This window comes from Moschus berezovskii, chromosome 6 (assembly GCF_049115385.1).
Source record: "Moschus berezovskii isolate FMDL1 chromosome 6, NW_MosBer_1.0, whole genome shotgun sequence".
Lineage (NCBI taxonomy): Eukaryota > Metazoa > Chordata > Mammalia > Artiodactyla > Moschidae > Moschus > Moschus berezovskii.
In genome coordinates this window covers 33,597,978-33,612,087 of record NC_142465.1, presented here as the reverse complement: position 1 = coordinate 33,612,087, position 14,110 = coordinate 33,597,978, and the positions used below count along the sequence as shown (strand labels likewise).

Here is a 14,110-nt window from a genome sequence, read left to right as displayed (position 1 = left end):
TACTAGAATATTAACATTACATCTCTGGTCACATTGTATTTCTGTTGGTCGGCAGTTAATCTGCCTTGAAGTCTGAGAATTTCGGCCTCGTATTAATCGTTCTTTCCAGTAAATAACACCTTCTCTTTTAGCTTAAACGTGTGTTCCTTGAAACAATTAAAAAATATATATATATTTATTTATTGGGCTGTTTTGGGTCTTAGCTGCATGTGGGGTCCAGTTCTCTGAACAGGGATTGAACCTGGGTTCCCTGCATTGGGAGCAGGGGAGTCTTAGCCACTGGACCACCAGGAAAGTCCCTCTTGAAACTGTTTGAAAGTGGTTCTCTGGAGAGGGAGAATTCCAAGAGGCCAAGGATAAGCTGCCTGCTTTCTAGGACCTAACCTCGGAAGTCACATAGTGCCATTTGTATCAAACTCTACTGGTCAAAGCAATCAGAAGCCCAGCCAAATTCAGGGAAGGGATCATGGACCTCAATTTTTACTTTTGGTTGCACTGGGTCTTCACTGCTGCACAGGGCTTTCTCTCATTGTGGCGGCAGGGGCTAGTTTCTAGTTGCAGCACGGGACTTACTGTGGTGGCTTCTCTTTCTGTGGAGCACGGGCTCTAGGCAGGTAGGCTCAGCAGTTGTGGCATGTGGGCTTAGTTGCATTAGTTGCCTCTTAGCATGTGGTATTTTCCCAGACCAGGGATCGAACCCATGTCCCCTGCATTGGCAGGTGGATTTTTTTTCTTTTTTGTATTTATTGTTTTTTTAAATAATTATTAAAGATTATAACTGTACAATATTGAGAAGTATGGAACAAAATACAATTATCAGAAGACAACTGCTCTACAATATTGTGTGGGCCTCTGCCACACATCACCACAAATCAGCCACAGCGATACATATGTCTCCTCCCTCCTGAACACCCCATCCCATCTCCCTCCCCATCCCATCCCTCTAGGTTGTCACAGAACCCTGGGTTGGGCTCCCTGTTTTACACAGCAAATTCTCACTTGCTATCTACTTCACATACAGTAATATATATGTTTCCATGCTATTCTCTTAATTTGTCTTAGTCTTTCCTTCCCCCACTGTGTCCACAAGTCTGTTTTCTATGTCTGGCAGGTGGATTCTTAACCACTGGACCACCAGGGAAGCCCTGGACCTCACTTTTTTGATGGGAGGAATGTCAACAAATTTACCACCTTAAAAAAAGCTGCCACAGTCCTCCTTGTAAACCAGAGGACAGATACACTTACATTCCCACAGATTCTTACATTGTTGCAGTTAAAAGGAAATTTCAAACTCTACTACCCAACCAGGCATGATGTTACATTCCTTTTTTCAAGCTGAAATTCTTTTCTTAGCCTAAAAAAATTTTTTCCTCCTTCCAGCCCATGAACTACTACAGAATAGATGCTGAGGCCTTAACTCTCAAAGCACCAATTTTGGACCAACATGGAAAGGGAAGAAAAACACTGGAATTCTCTCAAACTGTATGGGGAGATTTGGCATTTACATAAAAGAGACAATATTATTAAAGAATGGCAATTTAAGGCAACTGTCCCAGTAGTTTCTGGTAAAAATACACACAGGTCTGGACTTTCCTGGTGGTACAGTGAGCTCAAATCCACCTGCCAATGCAGGGAGTATGGGTTCAAGCCTGGTCTGGGAAGATTTTTACATTCCACGGGCAACTAAAGCCCACGGGCCACAACTACTGAGGCCCACCTGCTGCAACTACTGAAGCCCAAGTGCCTAGAGCCTGCGCTCCGCAACAAGAAAAGCCACTTCAATGAGAAGCCTGGGCAAGGCAATGAAGAGTAGCCCCATCACACCCAACTACAGAAAGCCAGCAAGCAGCAAGAAAGAGCAACCAAAAATTTAAAAATAAATACATAAGTAGTAAAAAATACATAAGGTCTGGATCCTTAAGTTGAAATAAAATATTAATACTTTTGGAACACCTATTAATGATACATCGAGGATGATAAAGAAGACGAAGTTCTCTGAGAAGAGGTCAGAAGTCTAGGCGAGAGGACGCAGATTCTCCTTTTTCTGTCTTAAATGCTAGAACTGAAATAGAAACATAGCTTGCCAGGCTCTACTGTCCATGGGATTCTACAGGCAAGAATATTGGAGTGGGCTGCCATGCCCTCCTCCAGGGGATCTTCTGGACCCAGGAATTGGAACCCGAGTCTCTTACTTTGGCAGGCAGGTTCTTTACCAATTAGTGCCACCTGGGAAGCCCCTTAGACGCAAAGAGCTCCTGGTAAATGTGACCAGGAAGCCCCAGGGAAAAGAACTGCCTGAGTTCAAGGCATTATGAATGGGTGGTGTCAAATAGTCCGGGAAACGAAGCAAGGGACAAGATAAAAACATACACTATTAAGTGCAGAGAACTGGAAAAAGCAAGGCCTGGGGCCCCTGAAAACTCCTTCCTGGCGAGTTCTTAAAAGGTAAACGTCCGGGTCCACAGCAACACAGTGAGCCCATTTCTCTGGAACGAAATCGTGGCAGCGGGCTTGGACTCGTAGTTTCAGGAACCTCCCAGTAGAGGGCGCCATCAGCCCGGGAGTCCGCAGCTTGACTCACCCGCGGAGGCGGTGCGTCCTGGGTCCGGGGGCGGGGCCGCCGGGCTCACGTGACCCTTGCTCATGGCGGCGGCGGCAGCGGCTGCGCTGGCGGCGCTCGGCGGCCGGAGCTGGATCCTGTAGCCGGGGTGTGGGCCCGCGTCAGCCCGTCCCTGCTTCGGCCCCCTCGTTTGTCTTCCGGAGTGTGGCTGGTAGAGCCGGGATGGCGGAGCGAGGCCTGGAGCCCTCGCCGGCTGCGGTGGCGGCGCTGCCGCCCGAAGTGCGGGCGCAGCTGGCGGAGCTGGAGCTGGAGCTCTCGGAGGGTAGGAGCCGGGCGAGGGCGCGGGCGCCCGGGCGCCGCTGCGGATCGCGGCGAGGGGCGACCAGGTCCCCACCGCGCGCCCTGGTCGCCGTGCGGGCAGCGGGGAGGAGGTGCCGGAAATCTGGCCTGCGCTTCACGTGAAGGGTCGCTCTCCCTGTCTCCTACCCCGGAAAGTGGCTTTCCGTGTGGTTCATTGTGTTCTCTCGGCGGGGGGAGTCGGGGCTGGGAGGAGAGGTCTTCCTCAGGCTCGGGCTGCTGCTGCGCTCCCTGTCCCCCCAAAGCCCAGACAAAGCTGCGTCCTCCCGCTTCAGGCTTCTGCCCGGGCGCCGGGGCACGGTGGGGGCGGGGTGCGGGTGAGGCCGCCCGCGGGGTGGCTGACAGCTTGCTCCTGTGCTCTCTTCCAGGGGAGGGCCCCTCGCCTGTTTCAGCTCCCCTTCCCCCCTTCAGAAAGAGAGACACAGGGGAAATCCGCCAGCATTTCTTCTTCCTTGTTTAACAATGCGAGGTGCGTCCCCAGTGACAGGAGTGAGATAGAAGCGGGGTGGGCCGTTGAGGGTCCTAAGGAGGCCAGAAGCAGTGGCATTAACCCGGAGAGAGACACGGGGCGGCTTTTAGACCACCTTTGTCAAAAGGGTTGTTTTTTTTTTTTTTTTTTCCTCTTGGTGCCTGTATTTGGGCTGAATTTTCCGCATCTGATCACCTTTTGGAATCTTAGAAGAGGAAAGGAGAGAGGTGGCTACCGGTTACATGCAAATCCTGGCCGGAACAGTCTTTCTTTTGACAATGGATTGTTACAAGGACGCTTGGATTGGTTTTGAGAATTAAAAGAATGGAATAAATCGAGCCACTATTATTCGAGAAGTCCCTGGACAACAATGAGAGAAACGTTGCTCTGTTGTGGGCATGTGATCAGGCTTCTTGTGCAGTTGTGATCAGTTCTCCATAAAGTTCCTGTTTTTGTCACAGGCTGCCTCTGAGACAAAAGCAGCATTTTCTCCAAGCTTGATATCAGTACTGTGGTGGTGCCCCCAGAGTTGCATATTCTTCTCGAGTTCTTTGCCAAAGGCCCTCTCCACTAGCATTTTTCAAGTGGATTAAAAATTGCTGATTGGAAAAGAAGAATGTGACAAGTTTCCAGTAGAGTTTTGACTTTTTGTTTACTTATCAAGGCATTCTCTCTACACACTCCCTCCCCCCCTCCTTTACAGTAAAAAAACCAGAAGTAGATTTGAGTGTTATAAAGTCACTTGGGCATGGAGGGAAATAATTATTTTTAATAACCTTGTTAGGGTTTCCCAATGTATAGGGAGGCGCCCTTTTCATTTGCACTCAATTAGCAACGTATTATTTTTCAGTTAATCAGTTGGGAAGTTACTCTTTGGCCAGTCCCCAGTATCAGTTGTGGATGACTTTGTTTCTGTGAAATGTTCAGGACATTGCTATCTTGATTCTACCTCTCAAAATACCTCATTCTTCTAGACTAAAGCATTGTCATTCAATCCATGATGACTTTCATTCAAATTGGACTTTTAAAGCAAGTTAGAGTAACACATCGGCTATCTTTGATTAGCTAGAAAGAGAGAAGTTTGACTGGATGTTTGCGTCAGAAAGAGATTAAAAATAGGAGTTAATTGCTTTTACATGGAGAGGGAAATCCTGGAAGCTCCTTATTCTTGGTATAGCTGCCTCCAGCTGATTATTGTTTACTTCTGTGGCTGTTTCTAGAGATGACTCCAAGGAACTGTTTCTAGGACTCATACTGGCTAGCTCACCTTTCTCTCCTTGAAGAAGATGTGAAACTCCTACAGACTGTAAGGCTAAGGCTTCAGCATTTTTCAGGACAAGGGCATGGTTTGTTTCCTGTTGCAGGATTGTTTTGGTTTGGCATGTGACTGAGATTTGAAATGGTTTCTTAAAGATTTATACTACATTATCCGGTATTTCATCTCTTATAGTGATGGAAAACTGGAAAAAATACAGTTGAAAAACCTCAGGCCTGCAGTGTCAGCATCTTCACCATCTGTTCGTCTCTCTTGCTTAAAGTACAGAGAATGGTTGACTGGAGAAGTAGGTAGACATTTTTAGGAATTCAAGTGAAGTTGAAACCACCACCAGCAATCCCCAAATCTATAGCACAGTGTTATTTTTGATGTCTGTTAGCATGTTTTGAAGGGACCTTTGTTTGTTTTACATTTTCTCTACAGTTACTGCTCTGAGAAAAGTACTTTTTTCTTTGGGAAAAAAAAGAGATACTTTTAACTATGTGTTTATTGTGTGTGGTTGGCTTTGGTGCTCTCATTCCTCAGTTTTATTCATTTTTCTCGGTTCAGGCTGTAGTGGGTCCTCATTATAGCGGTTGTCTGAGCTGTATGCCGTTAAAGAATTTTCTTTGTGCTCCCTTGTGTTTTCAGCTACTGGCTTGGGTCGCAGATGAGCCAGCTCTGCGCTGGAACACAGGTTGTGCCTCCCTGGGGTGTTTGCCGCAGAGCGCGTTGCAGAGCCCAGCGCTGTGGCCTGTGCTCTGTTCAGGCAGGTCACGGTGGACTTGGTACTTCAAGCTGCCTGCTTTTGCAGCAGAAAGAGCAGGCCAGCACTGTCCGGAGAATCATTGAAAACTGAACTAGCACCTAGTCGCAAGCTTTTCTGTAGACTAATTGAATAGGTAGGAGGTTTCTATAAGTATCCTCATAACTGAAATTTTTTCATGACCTATATGTACTATTATGTTTTTTATATATTTGGCGATGAGCTTTGTTGTCTGAACTTAAATCATATGTTTTAGTCAAGTGTATGCACATAAAATAACACTAATGATGGGAATTTGTTTAAACGTTGTATTTGTGTTATGATTTGATATATCATTTGAGCCTCACTTTTTTTTTTTTAACTTAACAGAAGGGAAAGCAAGGTTAAATGTTTTGTCAGTGAGTATTAGCTGCTCACTAATTAGTGCCAGTATCTTAAGCTGCCATATTATTATGGCATCTGTTACCATTGAATGACTTAAATATCTGAACAGTTATTGCACAAGCTATTAAGTCTAATTTTTACCCTAAGCAAATGCTACAAAACAGTTGTATGCCGGGACTTCCCTGGTGGTCCAGTGGCTAGAACTCCAGGTTCCCGGTGCAGGGACCCAGGATTGATCCGAGAGCAATGAACTAGATCCCATGTACTATAGCTAAGACCTTGTGCAGCCAAATAAATATTAAAAAAAACCAAAAAACTTATATTTAAAAAAAGTTGTATGCCATAATTCTAAAGAGTCTTATTGATTATCTTTCTGAAATCTCTTTTAAAATCTATCATTCACTTATTTGATTGAGGAGACATTTATTTTCTGCTTAATGTGTGCTCAGGACACAGAGGTTAGCAGGGTACTGTGTTAGCTTTCAAAGAGCTCTGAGTCCGAAAGGGAAATTACTTAAAAATGCCAACAAAACAGTTCATGAGACCAAAGGGTACATAAGAGTTTGTACAGAGGCTGCTGTCTAAGAAAAGAGGAAACTGTCTGCTTTATCACTGTGAAAAAGAAACAGCAGAGAACCATAAATACAGAACTGGACGCTGGTAGAGAGGGCTGTGATTAGCTTGGTGCAGCTCAGTCCTAAGTGTGAAGGAAAGAAGGCTGTCTGTGGTATATCGAGGAGGGGATGGGAGTGGGAGTCTTTCTGCCTAAGAACAGTCCCACGGTGACAACTGGAAAGGTATTTAAGATAAAATAACACTTACAGGAAGGGATCCTCCCTTTTCTTGTTTGAACACTTCTCTGAGTACAAACACAACAAACCCAGACACATCCTCCCTTTCTCCTGTCTATTTCATCACATAACTCAGGGTCCTCAGAGCGTGGTGCAGGTCGGCCTTGAAGGTGGAGGGTTAAGACACGGCCATTTCCTAGAAGTTGAAGTACACCCCCTTTAGGAGCTGGGCAGAGGAGTTGAAGAGGAAAGGGGAGAGATGCTGAATTGAGATTGTGTTGCACAGTCTCCAAACTGGGAGTTTAGAATTAAACTACCAGAGAACTGGTAAATCCTTGCTTTACTTATCATGGAAAAGTGTGGCACTCCTCCTCAAATATGTAGCATAGTCATGAATTCATAAAACACCTTTATCAGAAAGTGACATCTAAGCAGTTGTCTTTCCTAGTGTTAGAAGTACTAAGGAAAGCAGGTGTGTGGGTTTTTGAATAACCCAAACAGGGCATTAGCTAAGTGGTTTATCCTCTGAAACTTGCATATCTCTTTTTTTTTGGTGGGCTGTGCTCGGCTTAGGTCGGAATGCATCTTTAGGAATTGCTCGTCAGAGCCTGTGACACCTAGCTCTGCAGACCCTGATGGTGGCAATTTTTAATTCTTTGAGGGTAGAGTTTCATTTTATAGGTCACTTGGTGTCAAGTAGAGAAAAGCTGGTGGATGTTCTCTTGGAGTCCAAACTAGCTGTGAATGAAAAAAATTAGAGTGATTATAAATGGGTTTTATTTGTGACTGTCAAAAAACTAGAATGGTAGTAAACTGGTTTTGAGGGCAGTTCCAGAAAGTAGTGACAGACAAAGTCACTGGAAGGATGATTCACTTTACTGTAAAGGATGGCGCTTGTTTGGATATTCTAGTTCTATGTACTGACATTTTGAAAAATTTATCTCGTTGTTTGACAGTCCCATAACATTGAGGGGAATTTTTGAACAAGAGAAATCTCTAATCCTTCCCTCTCAGCCCAGCGCCTGATGGCAGCTTTCTTTCCTGGCCTATGTGCGGATTAGCGCCTCAGGGTTGAAAGTTCAGATGATTGGCTAAAAAGGACCTTCACATGTGTTTGTATCGTAATGATTACAGTCCTTCATGGTTCTCATGATTAATCAGGAATGCTCTTTGAAACACTCCTTCCTGCTTGCACCTCATCTGCACCATTTCTCACAGTTCCTTAAGAATTAGTTGAAGTTCTACCTTTTTTCTAAACCTGCCCCTGACCACTGTGAGCTCTCTTGCTCCAAACCTTACACCATTTACATTTTTGCCAGTCATAGATTTTTTAAATTATTTAAGTTGTTTTTCATTTCACCTCAATGTAAACTCCTGCAGAGGTCATTCTTTAAGTCCTTTAAACAACTGCTGAGCGATTTCTTGTCGTAAGAGTGCAATAAATTTTTGCTCACCTCATTTAGATGTGAATTGAAACATAAAGTCTCTGTCTTGGGGATTTGATCTTGGCACGAGGCAGGGTTGTATGATATTTGAGGAGTGTGGGCTTTGGCATCTGGTGGGCTGGCATCCAAATCCTGGCTGTCACTGAGCTCTCTGACCTTGGACAGACTGCCTAACCCTTGTTTTAGTTTCTTCCATTCTTAAAAAAAGGAACGGCAACCTTAACCTTATTAGAGTTGTAAGGCGGTTTAAAAAGAGATCCTATAGCTGAGTGTGGTGTGTGCATGCAGTCAGCGCTCCGTAAGTGTAATCTTTACTGTTTCTGATAGTGAATAGATGCGTAGTGACTTGGCTGTTTTTAATATCTTCTGTTACTTAGCAGAATATGGTTATGTATGATGTGATGAATGGAATCAATTTGTGTAATTCTTTTCTGTAAGTAAGACTTGACTCCTCCATCAGTTGCTCCTGTCGGCACCCTCTACCCTTGTTCAACACGTGTTGGGTCACGGCAAGCAGTTGACTAGAGCAGAAGAGTAGCTGGTTTGTTTCACACAGGCATCTGGCATGTGTGCATTTCCAAGCCTGTAGGTTCCGGCAAATGGCTCTGACATCTAAGCATGGTTTCTTAGACTCAGGCATCTCCAAGCTATGAAAAGGCACATGTGGATACTCGGCCTTCACTTGTGTTTTTTGACTCTTCTTTTTCCTCCATTCGTCCTTGGTGAACAAATCCTTTCAGTTCCTCCTTCAAAACTTTCCTTGCATCCACTTTTCCTTTGAGTTGCATTTATCTCCAGCCTTGCTCAGTCGTTTGTCTTTAGACCTAAGAGTCAGCTCTAGATTGATCTTTTATCTTTTAAAAATACTACTTTGATCTTAAAACCATTGGTAAATCCAAGGCTCTGTAACTCATTGTCTTTAAATTCTGAGATTTGTGAAAGCAAGGATGGTCTTCTGTATCCTTTATACCTAGAGTCTGAGTGCTTTGATGCACATCAAATAGTCCATCTTTTTTGGTAACTAAGTATGCCATAGATATTTAAGTACGTTTTTCATGTATTTGTGGGATATTTTTAAAAAATATTTATTTGGCTGCACTGGGTCTTAATTGTGGCTTACAGGTTCTTTGGTTGTGGCATGCAAACTCTTGGTTGAGTTTGATCTAGTTCCCTGACCAGGGGTCAAACCCAGGCACCCTACTTTGACAGCATGGAGTCTTAGCCACTGGACTGCCAGGAAAGTTCCTCATATACTTGTGTTTATAGTGAATAAGTGGTCTTCCCTTGTGGATGCTGTTCTGTGAACAAAATACCTTCTGAAAGGCTGTTTCTTTGGAATTCTGTAGCATCACAGCTGATAGGATCTTTGGATACGTGGGTTGGCTTTAGTGGACCTGGAAATGCTGAAGTTGTGTTTAGAATTTTGAGTGTGCTTATGTGCCTTTTTGTGGAGCAGAGTGTCCAGCTTTCATCAGTTTCTTAAAGAGGACTGTGAAGCAAAGTTAAGAACCAAATCTGTGGACTTCCCTGGAGGTCCAGTGGTTAAGAATCTGCCTGCTAACTCAGGGTGCACGGTTTGATCTCTGGTCCGGGAAACTAAGATCCCACATGCCGTGGGGCAACTAAGCCCATGTGAGTAGAGCCCATGCCCCACAACAAGAGAAGCCACCGCAGTGAGGCCCCTGCACCACAATGAGAGAGGAGCCCCTGCTTGCCGCAACTAGAGAAAGCCCACACATAGCAATGAAGACCCAGCACAGCCAATAAATAAATAAATAATATCTGGGGAGGGGGGGAAGAAGGCAGCAAAGGAGAATGGCTGCTAAGTTAGCCCCTCCTTCCCACTGTGCTTTAAAAAAAAAAAAAAAAGAACCAAATCTGTATGACCAGTTTTCCTTATTACTAGTTGGTAAGGAGGGCCAGACTGCCTGAGCCTCTCTCTTCAGCACTCACAGACTTAGCTCTTTCAATTCCCGTGTTATCCCCTTTCCTTTTCTCAGAGGAAGCGCTGTCACCCTGTGGTTCTGCAGCTTATCCCTCTGACTGTGCTCTCAGTCCCATCCCTTCTCTTCTGGGATCTTGGGATCTTTGTTGATTGCTCTGTTCATTTGCAGTCTTCTGTCTTTGTCTTTTCCTCTCATCTTTAGCCTCTCACTTAATACTTGACTCTTGGCTCCTTCCCTTCAGACTATGAAAGTACTGCAGTTTCTCTCATCTTAAGCAAAGTGTCTTCCCACAACCCTTTGTTGGAACCTGTTTCCTCTTGAGTGCTAGTGTTCTCCCCCTCTCAGCGATCCTTTATTTCTTACTTTTGCTCACTCTTCAGTCATTGCTTTTTCCTCATCAAGCCTCTGAAACAGCTGTTGCCAAGGCCACTAGTGACTTCTGATTTCAGACTGAAAAGGACCCACGGTATACAGCAACTTTCTCTGCAGCACTGGATACCATGCTCCATTATCTTTATGAAACTTCCTTCTTCTGTAGCTTGTATGGTGTCATTTCCTTCCAACTCCCTAACTGTTCCTCCTTCACCTCTCCCTTGGGCTTCTTTTTCTCCCTTTCTCCCAGTGTGGGTGTTCCTGTATCAGTCACTAGCCTTCATCTCACTTCACATGCACTTGCTGAGTGAGTGCACCTGTGCTCAAGGCTTCGGCTATCTTGACTGGGAGATGGCTTTCTAGTCTGTATCTTTAGTCCTGACTCCCGTCTGCTCCCTTGATTCCCATCGATTCCCCCTAGACAGCTGTAACTTCCGTTCCGTCGCTCAGTCGTGTCTGACTCTTTGCGACCCCGTGGACTGTAGCCTACCAGGCTTCTCCGTCCATGGGATTCTCCAGGCAAGAATACCGGAGTGGGTTACCGTTTCCTTCTCCAGGGGAATCTTCCCGACCCAGGGATCGAACCCGGGTCTCCTGCATTGGAGGCAGACGCTTTAACCTCTGAGCCACCAGGGAAGCCTTGATTCCCATTGATTCCCCCTAGACAGCTGTAACTTAGGAGATCCCAAACTGGACTCCTTGTTTCAGTCTGCTCCACAGATACTTGAGGGTCATCCTTAACTTCTAATGAGTCAGTGAATCCTGTGGATTCTGCTTCCTCCCCTCCATTCACATTGTTTCTGCCTTTGTTTAGGCTCTTACCATCTTTTACTGAGACTCCTAACTTGTCTGCCTGCCTTCCATCTCTTTTCCCTCCAATTCATCCTTCTCTATTCTGGGATGGAACGATCATCCTGAAACACACATCTCACTGTGTCCTTTTGCCTGAAAATTTTTCATTGGCTTCTTCTATCCACAGGATAAAATCCAGGCATCTTTTGTGTATCAAGACCTTTTTAACCCTCCTTCCTGTGCCTTCCACAGTTTTGCTCTTGTCTCTAGCCATGCTGAACGACTTGTCCTTCCCTGAATGCATGGTGCTTTTTCACTTCCATGCCATTGTATTGTAGGGGGCTTCTCAGGTGGCTTAGTGGTAAAGAATCCACTTGCTGACACAGAAAACGCAGGAGATATGGATTTGATCCCTGTGGCAGGAAGATCCCCTGGAGTAGGAAATGGCAACCTACTTCAGCATTCTTGCCTGGAAAATTCCATGGACGGAGGAGACTGGAGGGCTGCAGTCCGTGGGGTCACAAAGAGTCAGAGATGACTGAGTGACTGAGCACGCACGCTATTGCATTGTAAATGTTGCCTTTCTCTGAGAAATGCCCACTCTGACATATTCTTCCCTTTTTTCTGCCTGGTTGACTTTTTCTCCATTCAATTTCCTGTAAGACGTCAGCCTTTTTTAAGCTCTCTTAAGAAGTTAAGGTCTCTGTATAAGTAGCCATCAATTATTGCGTGCTTATTATGTAACAGGGTTTATAAACTGTGTATACCCTGCCCAGCCAGGTAAGTAGGTGCTGAATAAATGGCTCCTATTATCATGATGATGAGGGAACTGAGTTAGCAAGAAGCACCTGAAGCTTGAGAGGCATGCAGGGTGTGCCAGAGCTGCCCGTTACACATGACCTGGTCTTTCCCTTTCTCCCTACCAGCTGCAGAAACATCTGATGTGAATGGCAAAGGAGAGAGAACACAGCTGGGCTCAAGTCCTGTCTCCCTTGCTTACTGTGTGACCTTGGACAAGTCTTTGAAGTATGCTTCTAATCCTAACAACTCCTAAAGATAGTGTGTTGTTTCCATTCTGTAGAGACTTGTTAAGGAACGTGAAGTCTGGAAGTACAGTGTGCTGGGGTTGGAACCCAAATCGGCTTGGCTCCAAAATCCATGGTATTTCCATACTGGCTCCCATCTCCCTGACTCACGTGGTTTCAAGTAATTTCAGCAGAATTTTCTTCCGTGTTAACTCTTGGGCCCCCTTTTCTTAGAATACAGTTTCTGTCTTTGGTGTTTGGGAGTAGGGCTCCCTGGAGAGAAAAGAATGGAAATGTTCCACCCTGTTCTAGGAGAAATAGATAGGAATAGGAGTGAGGTTATTCTTGACCTTGTTTTGTCAGAACCCTGGGGAGTTAGCACTCTAAAATGTGTTTGGAGAAGTTGCATCAGCCTAACTTCTGGCATGGTGTGACTGCTTTATTTCTCAAAAGAACTAAAGATATTGGGTAAAATCCTTGTAAGATTGTGTATTCGTAAAGTAAGAGATAATTTTATGTACTTATATTTTGATGTGAAATTAATTTTTCTTCCTTGAATCTACATGGGGATGATGAAAAGCTGAAAAGGGGAAATTCAGAAAGAAAATATTTTGAATGCTATACAGGTCAACCCTAAATGAAAGCCCACAGGACATATTTGAAAGGTCCTTGTGTCCTGGACTTTTTTTTTCTGAGCTTCAGGTTGAGTATTGTGGTTCTGTTCTGCTTCAGAAAGAATTTTTAGTTTTGTTTTATTTTTTTCCTTAGGATATTTATTGTTTAATTTAAAAATTAATGTTTAATGTAGATATTTCTGTAGACAACATGTACTTTTAATTGATTTTTTTGGAGTTACTTTTTTATGAAGGACTGGTGCTCTAATATCTTTTTTTGTGTTTTTAGAGGATTCTTGCTTTTAGGGATAAATTAAAGCAGCTGTAGGATTTTCTTTCTTTCTTTCTTTCTTCTTGAGGACCTTGGGTTGCTGCTGCTGCTGCTAAGTCACTTCAGTCGTGTCCGACTCTGTGCGACCCCATAGACGGCAGCCCATCAGGCTCCCCCGTCCCTGGGATTCTCCAGGCAAGAACACTGGAGTGGGTTGCCATTTCCTTCTCCAATCCATGAAAGTGAAAAGTGAAAGTGAAGTCCCTCAGTTGTGTCCGACTCTTAGCGACCCCATGGACTGCAGCCTACCAGGCTCCTCCGTCCGTGGGATTTTCCAGACGAGTACTGGAGTGGGTTGCCATTTCTTCCTCCACAGTCTCTTACAGTAAGTTAACCAGGGCTCCATAGGGTATCAGAAATACTAGTACTGTATTTATCTTTGAGACTCCATTTATCCTGCCAAAAGGAGCACATTGGAAACAGAAAGAAAAGTCTGTTCCTCATGCAGTGTCTTTCCAGTGCCTCTACAGACAAAGCTTAACATCGTGGCATCTGGCATAGGAAAAATATTTAAAGGGTTCATCTTAATTTTCACAGAGTAGGCAGTGAAGGGGAGATTTGGGTCTGAGAGGCACTAAGTTGATAACTGACACATTCTTGATTCCTCTGTTTTCTTCAATGTAACAGTCCATATCTAGTCCATCAGGAAGTATTTTGGGTGCTACCCTTGCATCTGCTTCCCTCTTTCTGTGGTCACTGATGATCATTGCCTTGCCTCTGTCACCTCATCTCTAGCTTCCATAGCGCCTCACCTAGTGTCCCCTGCTTTCTTTAATCTGTTTTCCACGTGGCAGCTAGTCAGCTCTGTAAACTAAAATTAGATGTTCTTGCTTCCCTGCCTTACAACCCTTCAACAGATTCTGTCTTTTAAATGAAATTCCAGCATCTGTTTCATGATCTCCTCATTCGCATTCCGGTTCCCCATCCACGGTGCTTCAGCCACGCTGGCTGACTCTTCTTTCTCTCCTTCCACTTTTCCTCTCTCTCTCATTTCTTACTTCCC

General features: G+C 44.7%; 1 protein-coding gene across 3 annotated transcripts in view; it reads left to right on the top strand.

The window, feature by feature from the left end:
• Positions 1–1,948: 1,948 nt before the first annotated feature.
• Positions 1,949–14,110, top strand: part of DIP2B (DIP2 acetate--CoA ligase B (putative)) — a 228,858-nt gene continuing 216,696 nt past the window's right edge. The window contains exon 1 of one of the 3 annotated variants that reach the window (XM_055395797.2): positions 1,949–2,882. In XM_055395797.2, coding sequence (XP_055251772.1) covers positions 2,783–2,882 — 100 coding nt within the window. In that variant the 5' untranslated portion in view covers positions 1,949–2,782. The remainder of the gene's footprint in view (positions 2,883–14,110) is intronic. The other 2 variants (XM_055395794.2, XM_055395796.2) reach the window with 2 other exon arrangements.